The sequence below is a fragment of the Oryza brachyantha genome, chromosome 5 (genome assembly GCF_000231095.2).
Source record: "Oryza brachyantha chromosome 5, ObraRS2, whole genome shotgun sequence".
NCBI classification, from domain to species: Eukaryota; Viridiplantae; Streptophyta; class Magnoliopsida; order Poales; family Poaceae; genus Oryza; species Oryza brachyantha.
The window spans coordinates 18,595,383-18,611,665 of NC_023167.2; the positions used below are offsets into that span (position 1 = coordinate 18,595,383).

General features: G+C 43.5%; 3 protein-coding genes across 3 annotated transcripts; 2 read left to right on the forward strand and 1 right to left on the reverse strand.

The window, feature by feature from the left end:
* Window positions 1–3,621: 3,621 nt before the first annotated feature.
* Window positions 3,622–5,917, forward strand: LOC102704341 (protein NINJA homolog 1; the record flags this gene model as incomplete). Its single annotated transcript, XM_006655518.3, has 2 exons — window positions 3,622–4,792; window positions 5,245–5,917. Coding segments are annotated over 2 exons (1,533 nt in total), but the record flags the coding sequence as incomplete, so codon positions are not given.
* Window positions 5,918–6,873: 956 nt separating this feature from the next.
* On the forward strand, window positions 6,874–13,483 carry LOC102704617 (phenylalanine--tRNA ligase beta subunit, cytoplasmic). The gene is made up of 19 exons (XM_006655519.3): window positions 6,874–7,026; window positions 7,123–7,178; window positions 7,274–7,377; window positions 8,697–8,826; window positions 9,012–9,127; window positions 9,223–9,289; window positions 9,515–9,556; window positions 9,699–9,740; window positions 9,906–9,982; window positions 10,329–10,455; window positions 10,550–10,717; window positions 10,860–10,985; window positions 11,077–11,187; window positions 11,273–11,407; window positions 11,927–12,001; window positions 12,224–12,331; window positions 12,411–12,497; window positions 12,582–12,668; window positions 13,141–13,483. The coding sequence occupies exons 1-19, from the start codon at window positions 6,969–6,971 to the stop codon at window positions 13,207–13,209; spliced, it is 1,785 nt and encodes a 594-aa protein (XP_006655582.1). The 5' UTR covers window positions 6,874–6,968; the 3' UTR covers window positions 13,210–13,483.
* Window positions 13,484–13,539: 56 nt separating this feature from the next.
* On the reverse strand, window positions 13,540–15,831 carry LOC102716970 (aldehyde oxidase GLOX-like). Its single transcript, XM_040524355.1, has one exon. The coding sequence runs from the start codon at window positions 15,739–15,741 to the stop codon at window positions 13,876–13,878; it is 1,866 nt and encodes a 621-aa protein (XP_040380289.1). The 5' UTR covers window positions 15,742–15,831; the 3' UTR covers window positions 13,540–13,875.
* Between the last annotated feature and the right edge of the window lie 452 nt (window positions 15,832–16,283).

A 16,283-nucleotide genomic window follows, 5' to 3' on the forward strand; every position in this document is an offset into this window, starting at 1 on the left:
CTTTTCAATTATGGTTTCAAGACGTTCTGTCTTTTCCATTAAATCATTGTGAATACATATTCCTTGCAGAGCCTGATGCCTGATGGCAAAACAAGGACATGACAGAGCTTGGGTTTAATAGCAAGGACGACATTATGTATCTTTTCGAAAAAATGTTTTATAATGCTTTCAACTGATACTAGAAATTAATCTAAATTGTTTATCTTTTCCAATTCAATAGATCATATTTGATTATATTGCAATATCACTGTAGATGGTAAAATATTGTTCCACTTATAATTATAACCCTAAAATAACTGTTGGGATTTTCTATCGATTATAATGCTAGTAGTAGAATACTACAAGTAGAGGGTATCATAACCAAGTTTTGTGACAAAAAAACAATAATATAGGTAGTCATCTAGGAGATCAACCGATGTATGAGTATAAAAAAGATAAAAACTATCTCCATCCAAAAAATCCAAGCATTTATAGATTCTTTAGCATGGATTAAGGTTGAGAAGGAAAGTTTATGTCCTCCTTAATGATGATGATGAAAAGTATGCAGGGTAAAATGAGATTAATTTTGAACGAGGAGCGATTAATGAGACAATTAGTACTATAAGATACATAATTTAAATCTCATAAATATGTACATGGTGATCGTTTGGCTTTTAAAGCAACATATTTGCAAAGAAATACTTTGTGAATAAATTTTTTATATGTGTTTTAGTAATCTAAAAATAATGGTTGAAAAATAAATTACAATGAAAAAACTTAGAATCAAAATTAAATATAAGGTCAAAATTTTATTTTTTTACTTATAAACATAAGTAGAAGGGAAAATATGATACCCTTATATTTTGAAACGGGTTGAGTAGTGACAAAGATGATGACGTGAACCATGGGCACATTTGGCACAACTATAGCTTTTAACTCCAACTTAACTAGAGAGTGACGCCCAAAGGTATGCATTCTATATTTTCTAGACAGAATTTAACAGAGTTGCTCCTAAAATATGAATTAGAGGGGTGGAGCTATTTTTTTCTACTCCAAGGCCCCACTCCACCAAAAGACCCACCGCCATCTAATTTATTGACATAACATGTAAATATATCACTTATTTACTAAAACCATAAGGAATTAAGGATTATTGTGAAGCCAATTCCTATCATATCTTTCGAGAACTCTAAAGGCGAACAAGCTAGTAAAATATTTTTAACGTGTCCTCTAGCTCCCTTTTACTATTTTTAACGTGTCCTCTAGCTCCCATAGAAATTGGCTCACACTAGGATGGGAGTTTGGAGACCTACCAAATAGGGCCCAACTATAGAATATTAAAATTTTGTCGTTCAAAGTTGAATTTCCAAGACAAAAGGTGGTGACACATGTTTCGAAGAAAATTTCTTCTGAATGTCATCTAAAACTCATAAAAGCTCAGTGCATGAAAATTGTTGTTACGACATTAATAACTGTTAGCTTTATTCTGAAGTTGTTTGGATGACATACTCAAATTATCTAAGATTATCATACCTTTTTTAGCTAACATGCCTAACTTTTGGCTAACAAAAATTAAAACCAAACTTTAGTTAGAATAGTATAAACTTGACTTACTTCTATAAATCAACGAATTAAACGTGGGACCTAATCCTGGCACATGTTTGTTTGTCATGAAACAAACAAACACCTAACTCACTCAATTTAGAGAAATATATCTAACTCGGAGTTATGATATGGCGAAACAAATTATGTCCATAAACCAAACATTCCTAAAGACACGTTTTTTTACTCAAACTTAGCTCACATCCATCTCCCTATCGACGCCGTAATCGCCGTCGCTCACAAGTCACAGACCACGCGCTCTGGCTCCCTCCCTCCCTCCCTCAAGCGCACACCCACCCGTCGCCTACCCACCCCGATCCGCTGCAGTCCTCCGAACCCTAGCTGCCCCGTCCTCCCCACCGCCGCTGCCGCCTCAGGGTCCACACGCCGCGCCGCGCCGCGCCCCCTTTCCCTACCCCTCGGACGTGCCTGCCTGCCTGCCGCCGCCGCCGCTACCCCCGCCATCGGCGGCGGCCGCGGGTGGGGCTCGCCGGTCGCGGAGGCCGGCGAAGAACGGGTGCCGGAAGGAAGTGGCGGTCGGCGTCCCTGTTCCGGCTTCCTGACCTTGGGCGGCCGCGGCGCCGTTGGCGACGAGAGCGGCGGCGCTCGGCAGCTGCGTTGACGAGCAGGGGCTCGTCGCCGCCGACGCTGGCACAGCCCTCGGAGGCGGCTCACATCCCTGCGACGAGCAAAAACGAGAAGTGCGAGCTCAGCTCATCTCCGGCCGGCCAGATCTACGCACCCAAGATCCAAGAAAAGGACAGCGACACACAGCACCACGGCCGGATCGAGACGGGATCGACCAGGCACACGAACTAATCTTGGACTCCTATGCGCATCAGCTCAAGGGGAGCATCGCAAGGTGAGAACCCCCCCCTTCCTTTTCAATAAATGAATGGATGATTGTGTCTAGATATTGCATTTACTGTGGAATTTGGGTCTTGGCGGTATTGTATTTACATGCCATTGTTTTGTGTTCTGACAAAGAAGAAGCTGATTGTTTATGCTTTGTTTGCTCCAGCCTGATCTCTTTTGTTTCTCTTCAATTTCATCCCCTATATGGGCATCTGGGTTTTTCCGGGATCTTCCATTCCAGAACGCCCAAAACCTCCAAGTAATTACAATTTACTATCTGAGTATTAGTATAATTTCTGGAAGGATGTTTGTAGCTGAACCTGTTTCTTCTAATTTTGATTTGTTAAACCTTCCTAAAATTAGTGTGCTGCACAGAATACTACCGTTTTTTTTTTGCATGACGGCTTTGATCATGGTGGGTTAGCTTTGTAGATTTCTGCAACTTTTATCAAGTCGCACGATTGGACGATCCCCACAAGTGGCAAATTTGTAGTAACAATTCTAAGGATGGCATTTGAAGAGTGGCACTTTGTAAGAGTGACGAGTAGTTAAATATCGCTCCAAACCTTGGCACTATGTAACCTTAATCTGGTCTATAAATCAAACTATAACGATTATAAGTATTTATTTTTTGCAGCACACACTGTACAAAACCATAAAACGAGATATAGTGCCACGGTTTGGAGCATTTTGCTGCTGGCATGAGCAGATGTCTCCATTCTGTTGGTTCGGCGTTTTGCTGGTGGCCTGGTGCTTAGCTAGACATGCAAAATTAAGGCCGTCAGGTTTACCAAGTTCAATAACCTATTTCCTTAGGAGTAGTTAGAAATGGGTGGCTTTTTGAATTAAATTACAGTAGGTTTAGCAAGTTTAATAGCAAAGTAAGGTTGACCCATTGGTTTTGGGGCAAAATGTCTACTTTGATCTTTAATAGCAAAGTGTAGATATTGTTGATTAAATTACAATGGCTGGAGACGTTCTGACTTAACATGTTGTAGCATTGATATAGTCCAAATCGTTCTCTCCCTCTCTAACTAACCCATCCAACTTGCTTGTTGGAGATTTCCGAAGCTTTGTTTCCAAAAAAAATGGTGGTGGTTCAGCAGACACATGAAAAACATGTTTGCCATACTCTTACCAAATGCTTTTCATGCTCTTATGAAAGGATTTTTCTTGCAGATATGACTGGTTGATTGGGAGCAATCACTATGTCATGGTCTATTTTGTTCTCAGTGTATAGAGGAAACAATCTGTAACTGTACATGCTTATTGATACAGCTACTGAATATAGACATGGATGATGGCCTTGAGCTTAGTTTGGGCCTCTCTTTAGGTGGGTCATCAGGAAAATCTAAGGCTAGAGAATCTCCTCTAGAACCTAAAGCAGAGCCTCAAGTGGAAGAAAGCAGTAGCAAAGGTGGTTCACAAACTCCTGAGGCTCCTTTTGTTCATTACTATCAAACAAATACTGAGAACCAAGAACACAGTAGCAAGCAGAGACACAGTCCTGCTGCACCACCATTTGGGAAGTTCTGGGGACAACCAGGGAGTTCTTCTGTTCCTGCGGCAGATGGATCCAGTGAACCAAACCGTCAATCGCAGCTCCCGAGGTATCAGGAGGGTTGGATTTCAAATAACACTGGAAATAATTCTGATGAACAGAAGCCAGTCTCTAGTAAACGTAAATTGCTTTCTGAGGAGATCAGTTTCCAGAAGAAACCTAATACAGCCACTGAGCAGCCGGATGCATTCAGTAAGAGCTCTGATGGAGTTGTAAAAAATACTCCTATTTCGATAAGCACGGATGATGGTTCAACAGGTGAAAACGAGGATGTTGCAGAATCAGAAGCAGAAGGTTCAAACTCTTGGTTGGTTGCACAGCGTGAAGACAGTGCTAAGGGCTCTGTTGTCAATAGAGGATCTGATAGAAAACGATCCAGTGATGATGCAACAGTTGGTTTTCAAGGAAAGAGGCAGCCAAGTTTCTCAGGAAGCGAATCCAGCTCTGGAAAATTGCCACAAGGAAATCCTTTGTCATTGCAAGCATCAAATGCTGTTGCTGTTCCATATCAAGTCCCAGCTCATGTTTCAGCTCCTCCTGGCATTACCAATGCATCAAATTTCCCTCCAGTATGTACGGTGCAGTTGAGGCCACCTACAAACAATGGACTAGCTGTTACAATGAGCGGTACCTCCCAGGTGGCTTTTGGTTATCCAGCTGTCCAGCTACCAACACTTGAAACAAGCTCTTCATGGGCTTTTGGTGCTCCACCTCAGGCTATGTCCTCGTTTACTGCACAAGACAAACTTGAACGAGCAGGAACCATGCAAGCTGACGATGGCAAGAAAACTCAAGGTTAGTTTACCTGTGAACAATGCATACACCCTCTCGGAATAAAGAACGCAAATTGTACGTTACCTGTTGACTGTTGTGGTTCATCTCTAAATAACAAATAATATATATTATTGTAAAAACAAGAATTAGAAGATGCTTGATCTAGGGTATAATCTGTATCTGGTCACTATACATCTTAAGTAAAGAACTAGCCTATGATTCTGTCGCGAATATCGTTGGTCTTAAATATTTATGATTATTGTTGTTGGAAGCTGCAGTGCTGCTTGTAGGCACACAAAAACTGACTTTGTCCATGTTATTTTATAATCTGGCAATGTAAAATAAGTGGAAGGATAATATTTGTACGCTGCTTCTGCACTGCTGTTTTTATGGCTAAATAAATGCAACATTTGAAATTTTCAGTACTTACAGTTTGATACTGATTCATTTGTTTGTAATCTTTCCAACTGCAGAGGCTGGTGCTTCCTCTTCTGCCCTTGTGGAGGATGACAAGATGTCTGATAGGGCATTACCTCTCATGGGTTCTGCTATAAGACCAGGCATCGCACCAAATGTCAAATTTGGAGGATCTGGATCATGTCCTGACCTTCCCTGGGTTTCTACCACTGGGACTGGACCAAATGGCAGAACCATATCAGGTGTAACATATAAGTTCGGCAGAAACGAAGTGAAGATAGTTTGTGCTTGCCATGGTACCCACATGACGGCGGAGGAGTTTATGCGGCACGCAAGTGCAGATGCTCCGGCCCAAGAAAATACTGCAACTTTGCCGGCATTTCCTGTTGGGAACCAAGCAGCCTCAGCACAAAACTAATTCACCGATCTGAATGAAGGTTTCAATGAGTGCTGGGCTAATACTACTTGCTCCCTTTGTGTCTATATCCTCCATTCATTATACTATTATATACTATTATGTTTTGTTGCCCATATGGTATTTATCTTGTAAGTGTAGACACTTGTCCTGTTTTATGCTTGATGTGGAGGATAAATTTGTTTTACTTTTAGGAAGATCAAACAAGCTTGGAGCTACAATAACCTGAATTCCAATGTAGCCATATCAAGTCATTGGGGGATGTTTTACGTATTGGTGGTGTCGTTGAATAAAATACGGCATATTTTGAAATACATTCGTAGATTTGTCATGAATGCGGTCAGCAAGAGTAATATTAATACATAACGGAGTACCTATTGAGGTATCATGAACGTGTTATTTTTCACACAAAACGTTAGAATAAGTGCATAGGCGGTCTCCTAACTTGCCTGGCAAAATGCGTTTTTAACCACTCGAATTTGTCCTGTATGGCATGCTAAGGTAGCAATGTGGATACCCTATGGACTTCTTCGTCCTGTATGACGTCGACGCGGTGTATTAGCATAGACGGGGTTGTTTATGTGTAATTACAGTCATTAAAAATTAAAAAAAATATATAGTGAGAATTTGTTCTAATTGTACCACACCACCCACGTTAGTTGTAATATAATACTACTTATATTTCATATTGTAAGACTTTTTAGCCTTTTCTAAATTCATCAGTTCATAAATATGTATAATTTATATATAATATAAACAATACTAGAAATTCTTGCATTCATTGGATGGCACGAGCTAGCGTCTGACGTTTTGCGTACATGGATCGCACGAATGTGTAGATGCACCCATAAGCTTGAGGACGGTCCATCCAAAATAACTTTATTTTCCACTCATCATCACACCCCTACCCATACAAAAGTTAAAACACTAAAATACCCTTCAATACTAATATAATTATCACATACTCCACTTTATTTATTCCCAATATATTTATTATTCGTTTTCACAGACTCCGACGTAACGACTAGTAAAAATAATTTTTTTGGGATAACTAGAATAATTAAAAGAATCTTATTTTAGGAAGCAGGCAGGGAGATGATACGGTCAAACTACATTAGGAAACAGTTATCTTAGCAGCATAGTAATACCATCACGCATTCACATAAACATTTTGGCCCATCCACGCGTATGGGCTGGAATTGCAGCCCATACAAAAAATCACCTAAAGTTCATGCTAGCAGCTAGGAAATCCACAAAGCCTCCCACTTTAGTCAGAGCTCGTCCTCTCCTTCGCCGTTAGGTCTTCGGTTCGCGCGCCGCCGCCGCCGCCACCGCCGCCGAGAGGGGAGGCCGCCGACTTCAGCAATGCCGACGATCAACGTCGGCCGGGACCTGCTCCACGTCGCCCTAGGAAGGACATACAGTAAGCATCCCGTGGCTCCTGCGCCTTCCCCCCCGTAAACCTCCATCACGCGAGAAACCCCAGCTGACCTCGGTGTTCTCTGCTGGTTTGCTGCAGCGCAGGAGGAGTTCGAGGTGCTCTGCTTCGCATTCGGCATCGAGCTCGATGACGTGGTGCGCTGGCGCTCGGATCTGGCTAAGACTCGCCACCTCCTGCCCGAGGGCTTTGGTTTTGAGTTGTCTGATTTAGAGTATGCCTGTTGGTGCAGACCACGGAGAAGGCCATTATGCGGAAGGAGAAGCACCTGGATGACGACGGCGAGGTGGACGCCGACGAGGAGGTCATCTATAAGATCGAGGTCGCCGCCAATAGGTGAGGGAATTTTGCTGTAGAGAGACAAAGTCCACGCTACAGCTTTACTGGTCTGAAATTTGGCTAGCCACACAGAGATTTGCACTCTTGTTCTGCCCTGTAGAAGTGTAGGCTTCGATAGTTCGATTGGAGTTGGTATTGCCCCTATTGAAGATCTGCAGTGAGTTCTTCGTGTTTCATGGCATGGGCGTGGCACGATGATTGACTCCTACTGTGGAGTTTTTGATAGAGTAGGGTTGATTTCTTTGAATAGTTGTTCCCTTTGTTGTTGCAATGCTTCTTGTATCTGCTGGTTCAGCTATTCCATTGACAGGGAATGTATTATTATGAGAACCTTTGGTTTTGCTATTTCAATCCAAAATCTGAGGCAATTCCACATAAAGTCAGAATTGCGTAGTATATAGTATGACTGTGGACATCAGCTTCATTGCAGATAATGCTGCTTTATTTTTTCTGGTTAGCAATTTTATTGCTACAGAATCTAGCTAAGAATTGGCTGCTTAGGTTTCTCTACTTCAATTGATATAATTTTTGCTCCATGGTTGCAATCTTCTGAATTTTGTAAACTCTTGTTGCTGGTAGGCTGCTTGCTTTCTTTTTCTCTAGTTCATTTCTTCAGTCAATTAAGAGTATAAGTAACTAGTTTGTAATACCTTTGAAGTTTTGGACAGACAATGAGCCATCTTTTTAATTTTGCTCTGTGCTACTCCCTCCATTCCATATTGTAAGACTGCCTAGATTCATCCATTGATCAATATCAGGGGCGGATGCAGGGGGGGCTCATCACCTTCTCCTTCCTTCATCCCCCCTCTTCTCCCCTATCATTTTTATCGCAATCTCCATGGGGATCCAGCGTGTAGGGGGGGGGGGGGGGGGTAGAGCTCCCCAGCCCCATGCTGGATCCGCCCTGATCAATGTACCGTATATGGTTTGTATATGTGTATAGATTCTTTATCATCCATATTAATTTGGGTGAGACTAGAAAGTTTTGCATTTTGGAACAGAGGGAGTACCGTTTTCTGTAATTCTTGTGGCTGAGATATGTACCATAAGAGCATAGTTCTACTTTTCTTAGGATCTGCATATAGTAGAAGGCTGAGATGACCTTATGCCTCTGTAATTTAACTCTACTAAGTACTAAAGCTATTTGCATTCAGTTTGACATTTCAATTTGGTGTATGAATGATAATTTCTTTTATTTGATAACCATTACCTCACTGGTCTTCTGAATGCACTTGAAATGTCTTGTTTAGCTTTTCGGAAGCAAACTTTGACATCTCAAAACATCACATGTTAATGCCTGTTGCAAATGCATGTAGGTATGATTTGTTGTGTCTTGAAGGATTAGCAAGGGCCCTCCGCGTTTTCGATGGGACCGAAGCAGCCCCTATGTGCAAAATTTCTTCCATCCCTCGCAATTCAATGATTCAGATGTTTGTTAAACCACAGGTAAATGGTTGACAGGCTATTCCCATTATTGAATTTTTTACCAGATATTCCTCTTTCTTATGCTTCAAGTGAGTTATTAATATGGCTAACCATTTTGTTTATGTTGTATCATGCATCAACTTTCAAATTATATCCTTGAAAATATGTGAACAGTTTTTTAAGTTAGAATTTGCTTTGTTTGGCAGACTTCACAGATAAGGCCCTATGTGGTCTGTGCTGTCCTAAGAGGGGTAACTTTTGATGAAGCAAGATATAACAGCTTCATTGATCTTCAAGACAAACTGCATCAAAATATTTGCAGGTATAGTCTGTCTAATTGCCACTGTTAGTTTTTCTGTATTGACATCACTATCACACTCAATATACTAATCTGAGCAATTTTATGATGGAAAACAGGAAGAGAACTCTGGTGGCTATAGGTACCCACGATCTTGACACTCTGAAAGGACCCTTCTCATATGAGGTAAATGCAATAACATGTTAGGGATTATTTGGTTAAATGTTGATTATACTTTTCTCCACTTATTGAGGCTTGCATTTATAGCCCCCAAGAAAGCTCTCATGCAGCTATTTTTTACCCCCCAAAATCTATTTGATCCCTGTTTTCTTACCTGATTTTGTGACAATGTGAATGCCCAGAGTGAGTCATCTCATCCTTGTTAACTAACATATTAACCATATTGCCCAGGCTCTTCCACCGCAAGAGATCAACTTTGTCCCATTAAAGCAGGTAAAAGAATTTACCATGTTCAATCAGGCCAAATACCGTCTCTATCTCGTGGGCTATTTATAGAGCAATATAAGAGTCTTGTTTAATTTGCTGAGGGTTTGTAGTAATGTTTTATCTGTGTTCTCTCAATTGTATGTTTCAGGAGGAAAGCTTCAGAGCTGATAAGCTGATGGAATTCTATAAGGTAAGTAGCCATATCGTTTTAGTGCCCTTGTAGCACTAACTACTGCCAAACGAATTTCAAGTTTATAATTAATTACAGACACTGAATTTTGATTCCACGATAAGTGCTCTATGTCCACATATATAATATATTTAGTTGCTAATATTTTATGCTTTCTTTGTGCAGTCAGACATGAAGTTGAAGAAGTTCTTGCATATAATTGAGAATTCACCAGTATACCCAGTTATTTATGATAGCAACAGGTGAACTTATGATATATTCTCTGATTATTCACACACCTCTTTTTTTTGAAGCCCTATGATCTTGATCAGTTAGAGGGACCTAGTGGTCAGTGCATAAGCATTAGCTCCTTTTGTTACGTTTCTCAAATTCTTGTTCTTATTAGGCTTATGATGATGTTTATGCTTCTACTACAAAAACCAACTAGAAAGGACCCATTGCCAATATCTAGTGGTGATGCTTCCACCAGTATATCAGTATTAAACATATTTAGTTTGTTAAATGAATGCGGCCTTTTTTAGTCAGCAATGCAATCATTTTTATATGTTTTTACTGGTGTTGTTGCAAGGCTGACATGTCAATGTTCAGGACTGTATTGTCTTTACCTCCAATCATCAATGGTGCACATTCTGCCATCACCTTGAAGACAAAGAATGTGTTTATTGAGTGTACCGCTACCGATCTTACAAAAGCAAAGATTGTTCTCAATACAATGGTAGGTGGATTGTGATGCTCTCATCTAGATAGAAAATATCTCCTGAATGAAGATTAAACTATTGCATTTGTGCTCTGGTTTCTTATCTATATAGGTCACAATGTTCTCTGAATACTGCAAAAACAAGTTTGAAGTGGAACCAGTTGAAGTTGTGTCACATGATGGAACCAAAACCATTTACCCTGACCTTTCATGCTATAAAATGGAGGTTTCACTATCTGAAATTGTTGGCCCCATTGGCATCTCCCTAGATGAGACACAGGTATTTTCTAGATCTCATCTCTAGTGCAAATATTGAATAATAATCGGAAGTTTTTACCATGAATCTACAATTTACTGATTGACAGAATTGTTCTCTCAGTAGTTTGAGCCAAGTTAAATGATTCAGTTGTCCCAAAATGTAGGTTATTTCCCTTCTGAACAAAATGCAGTTGCAAGCTGAAAGTTGTCCATCAAAAGGAGAACCTCGTATTGCAGTTTCTGTCCCTCCAACAAGAAGTGACATTCTGCATGCTCGTGATTTGGTGGAGGTAATATTCAATTCTCTATCATAGCCTTTTCCATGGTTTTTAATCATTGCTGGATATTATTTTTTGCTTAGTTTTCACTTTTGTTGTGAAGGATGTTGCTATAGCTTATGGTTACAACAATGTGCCAAAATCAAAGCCAAAGTGTATGACAATAGGAGGAAGGCAACCATTAAACCGTTTCTCTGATAAACTTCGTGCTGAGGTACTTAGATATCTCTTGTGATGTTCCTCTGGTTTTCCACATCTTTTCACCAACTGATTTCTTTGATAAATGAATGTGGGGCCAGGTTGCAAGAGCTGGTTATATGGAGGTGCTCACATTTATCTTGTGTTCACGTGAAGAAAACTTTGACATGTTAAATAGGACACATGATGTAAACAAAGCAGTTATTATTGCGAACCCACGCACTTCTGAATTTGAGGTAATGAGAATTTGCTCTGGATCAATGCTCTACTGCTATGATATTAAATTCAACTTGCAATACATGGTTTTTGTTGTTCGCAGCTTCATATTTTTCCAATAGCAGTGCAAAATATTAACTTATCATGATCTAACATTCCATTGGTAAAAAAATAATCGCTAGTTCCTTTGTTGCTAAGGTAGAAGTTTGTAATTTACTTATCCATACATGCCAAGTTATGAATTAATAGCTTGCACAACTGTTCTGTTTCAGTTATTACTTATTAACATATGGATCTTGGTGGCATATGTCAAATCTTCTTTTGCTGTTAACATAAACAAATTTGAGATGTTACAACTCTTTTATTTCTTTTTTCCCACTTTCTGCAGTTTTATTAATGCCCTTTTGTACTTTATTGACCTTCTCTATAGAAAAAAGGGAAATCTACACTGTTCTACAATGTCAACATGATGATATTTACAAACATTATCATGTGAAACAGTCCATGTAACATTCATTGTTTTTCTTGTTACCTTGCAGGTTGTTCGAACCAGTCTGATGTCATGTTTATTGAAAACACTGAAGCATAACATAGACCATCCAAGACCCATAAAGGTATTGTGAAAATAAGAAAGAACAACTCATGCTTATTGTTAGCTCACTGTCATTGAGGTGCTTTTCTCATGCTTAATCATTACATAACTCTTAGGTTCTTTTATCAATATCTATTCTCATGATTTCACGCTTTTTCTAATATTGGAATTATCCTTACATTTAGTGTTGCCGAAGGGAAATGTTTGCAGTGGTGGTGATCTTTTTTCATGGCTATGTATGCAGATATTTGAAGTTGGCGATGTTGTGACATTGGATTCGTCACGTGATGTTGGTGCTTCTAATAATCGCCGACTTGCAGCTTTGTACTGTAATAGTCAATCTGGATTTGAGGTAACACAAAAAAAAATTGTCCAAAAGTGATGTTTGCAGAACTTTTCTAGCCCATGTCTAATTACTATGAACTATTCAGGAAATTATGGGTTTGGTAGATAGAATTGTGAAAGTTGTGAGAGCTCCTCATGTCAAATTCGGCCAGAATTACTATGTTCCTACAAACGTAAGCATTCAAACCTCTTTATGCATTTAAGTAAACCATTTGTCTTTTGCTGTCATGAACATTTGTGCTAATTTTTGTTTGTAGGAACCTGAATTCTTTCCAAAAAGACAATGCAAAATTGTTACGAGTGATGGCAAGCAGATTGGCTACTTAGGAATCGTCCATGCCGAGGTAAATCTGTCTTATTCAAGAATGTGACATGATAACTTTATTGGACAGTTTCTGCCTAGTGGTTCTTGTTTTTATATATACAATTGAATTTCTGAATGCTAGTCTTTGTATGTTAAATTTGTCTGTAAAATACAAGCAACTATCCAGTTCTAAAAGCCAAACGAAAAATTATTTGTGAATAAAAGTTTTATATACGTGTTTTTAATGATCTAAAAACAATAGCTGAAAAATAAACTTTGATGAAAATAACTCCAAAATCAACTCCAAATTTAAGGTTAAAAATTCAAATTTTGGCTATAAACATAAGCGAAATCGAAAAGATGAGGGCGCTGATCAAGGCCCCACTCTACCTCCGGTGAAATGAATGGATTATTTCACCTGTACGGTTTACATAGAAATAGGATATTAGGTCGATAGTTTTGTGTTTTTGGTCATGAATTAAAAGCTTTGATATAATCCGTATTTTGCGCAGGTCCTAAGGAAATTCGGTATTCCAGACCCCTGCACTTTCGTTGAGATTGACGTGGAGGCTTTGTTATAATACCATCCATTGACAGTCGGGGTATGCTTCGTTCACTTGGCATGCATGGAGTATCTTACAGGTCGAGATCTGAGTTTTGAACACCGCATGTGTTTGTAGCATTTATACTTGCAGCTTTTTTGTTCGGGTAGAAAATAGAAAATGGCGATGCTCTTTTTTTTTTTCATGTCAGAAAAAATTGAAGGGGTCTTGGGGTCTCATGTTTACCTTGTTTCTGTTCTTCACACCATTGCTGGCACATATTTCTTATGGTAATCCAAAATGATTTTGTGAAGATTCGCTTATAGACAAGCAAACTCATCATTCTCCAATTTCCATCCGTACCAGATTGCTAACAAGTTTAACAGTCCTGAAGCCTATTAACTCATGAATTCTTTTACCATTCTTGAACTATTATACAAGTAAACCTTGTCTTTTTTAAAAATAATAAAAAAACACTGTCTGTTGTTATGAGCCTTGGTTATTGCAGATTTGCTACACCTAATTCGCTCATGTTTTGCCTTATTTTTCATGCAAGCATAAGAATTATGAAGCGCATAATAAATCTCAGCTGGCAGTTTGGTCAATCTGATTCTGTATATCCCTAGTTAAAACCAGAAGAGGACAAGAATGAAGAAGAGTACATGGATCAATTTATCGCGCCCACTCCAGTGCCATACACAAAGATCACTGTATTTTCACCCATGCGGCCGAGCTGGGCACGTCCTTGGCTACCACGAACACGAGGTAGTACCCCGCCGGCGCCAGCTCCGGCTTCCGCGGCGCGTCGACGGTGAGGTCGTACATCTGCCCCTGCCCGGTGAACCCGGTGACCGGGAGGACGAGCATCCGCTGGTTCATGGAGTAGCCGTGCGTCGTGAAGGGCGGCGCGTACATGGTCACCCTCACGTCGGCCTCCACCACGGCCGCCACCGGCGTGTGGAACCTGAAGGTGAACTTGGCGCCGTACTTCATGCCGTTCGCCGGCACCGACGCGATGTCGATCACCGGCCGGTTCCCGGCGAGCTCGCTGCTGAGGTACGGCGGGGAGAACCGCTCGACGCGCACCTCGGTGGGGAAGTCGACGCCGCTGAAGTTGTACGCCGCGTTGGTGTTGCCGCCGGCCACGAGCACCGTGGCGTCGGGCAGCACGGCGCTGGTGGAGTGGTACATCCGCTCGACGGTCGACGCCGCCAGCGGCCGGAACCGCGACCCCTCCGGCTGCCGCGGGGAGTAGAGGATCGGGGACAGGATCGGCTGCCGCGCGAAGCCCCACCCAGAGCACCCCTTGGCGGCGCCGCTGAGCATGAGCAGGTCGCCGGTGGGGAGGACGAGCATGTCGCCCATGACGCGGCCCACCGGCATCGCCTCCACCGCCCACTGCGCGTCGATCTTGGCCAGGTTGATGCGGGCGCAGTCGCGGAGCGTCGGCTGGAACGTGTTGTTCTCGCCGAGCCTGAACGCCGTCTTGAGCGCGCCGCCGCAGATGATGACCTCCGGCTCCGGGTCGGCGCCCCTCGACAAGTTGCGGAGGTCGAGCGGGAGGAGCGCCGACATCGCCGAGGCAGGGTAGTTCCGCCCGCCGCCGGCGAGCTTGGGGAGCTCGCGGACGACCTTGCCGGTCCGGTAGTCGAAGATGACGGAGCGGTCGTTGGCGAAGACGAAGAGGTTGCCGTCGGGGAGGAGGTTTACGAACGGGTAGAGGTTGTTCTCGACGTCGTCGGTGGTCTCGCGGAGGAGCGGGAACTGGACGGCCTGGCCGTTGGTCTGCCCCGGCTGCGGCACGAACTCGTAGCTGAAGGCTCGCCGGCCGCCGAAGACGATGAACCTGCCGTCGGGGAGCACCTGCTGCGTGGCGTACCACCTCCCCTCGGCGAAGCTGTTGGGGTACTCGCGCCAGTCGCAGGTGTCGCAGGCGCCGAGGTGCCTCACCGCCTTCTCGCCCTCGAAGTAGCCGCCGGTCTGCACCAGGTTGCCGTCGGCGTCGAGGGCACCGGACGAGCACCAAGTGTCGGTGACGATCTTGAGCGACCGGAGCGCGTTGGTGCTGTAGTCGAACTCGACGGCGTGCGCCCAGCAGTCCATGGTGCCGGCCTCCTTGGCGCGCGGGTCGGCGCGGCAGTTCTCCATGGGGAGCCGCATCAGCGACCGGCCGGTGGTGCTGGTGTCGAACATGACGGCCTTGCCGTGGCGCATCACGACGAGGTGCATGGCCGACACGCCGGAGTTCTCGCTGGCGATCGTCCACGTGCCGGCGGGGCCAGCGGCGTGATCAACGGGGAGCACGATGCTGTCCTGCGCCGCCTTGCTGGGCGGTCCCAGCGGCGGAACCTTGGTGAGGCCGGTGGCGGTGGCCGGCGCGGCGCCCTGCTCCTCCTGCTCGATCTGCTGCTGCGGCATCACCTGCTCCTGCGACCCGTCGAAGGCGTTCTGGAAGTAGTCGCTCTCGGAGCGCGGGCGGAAGATACTGAAGACGTCAAAGAACGCCTCGCCGGAGGTGGCGAGGAGGAAGATCGCCACGGCGAAGACGGCCGCGCGGAGGAGGCACCCCATGGCGGGCGGGCGGGCGGGTGGCGGAGAGACGGATCGGAGCTGGCCGACCTCTCCTTCCCTCCCCTTCCTCCCTTGGATCTCAGCTCCCGATTATTCTCATCCCAAGCTCCTCGAGCTTCACCGTCATGCCGGCTAAACTTGGCACGCGAGCTCCGTGCGTGCATGGCGGCGTCGCGCGATCCACCCACCCGCTAGCTCTGCGGTGGCTGTCGTCGCGGCGCGTTTCGCGCGGGAGATGGAGCGCATGAACGCATGCATGCACGTACCCAGCCGTACGCGGTTACGCCATGTTCAAATATAGCGCGCCTGCAGGTTAATGTTGTTCCCGCCATAAACGAGGCGGCGGCCGCGGCGGCGAGAGGACGCGCTCTCACCAATGCCAAACCCTATTTTTTCCTGCAAATATCTGGATTGTGGCGCTTGCGGCTTGCCACTGTGAGAGGTCTTAAACAAATAAACAAACAGGGACCTTTATGCAAAAATGCTACTGTGTATTGGGCACAATTTAGGACGAGATGATTGTGGGTTGGCCACAATTTGAG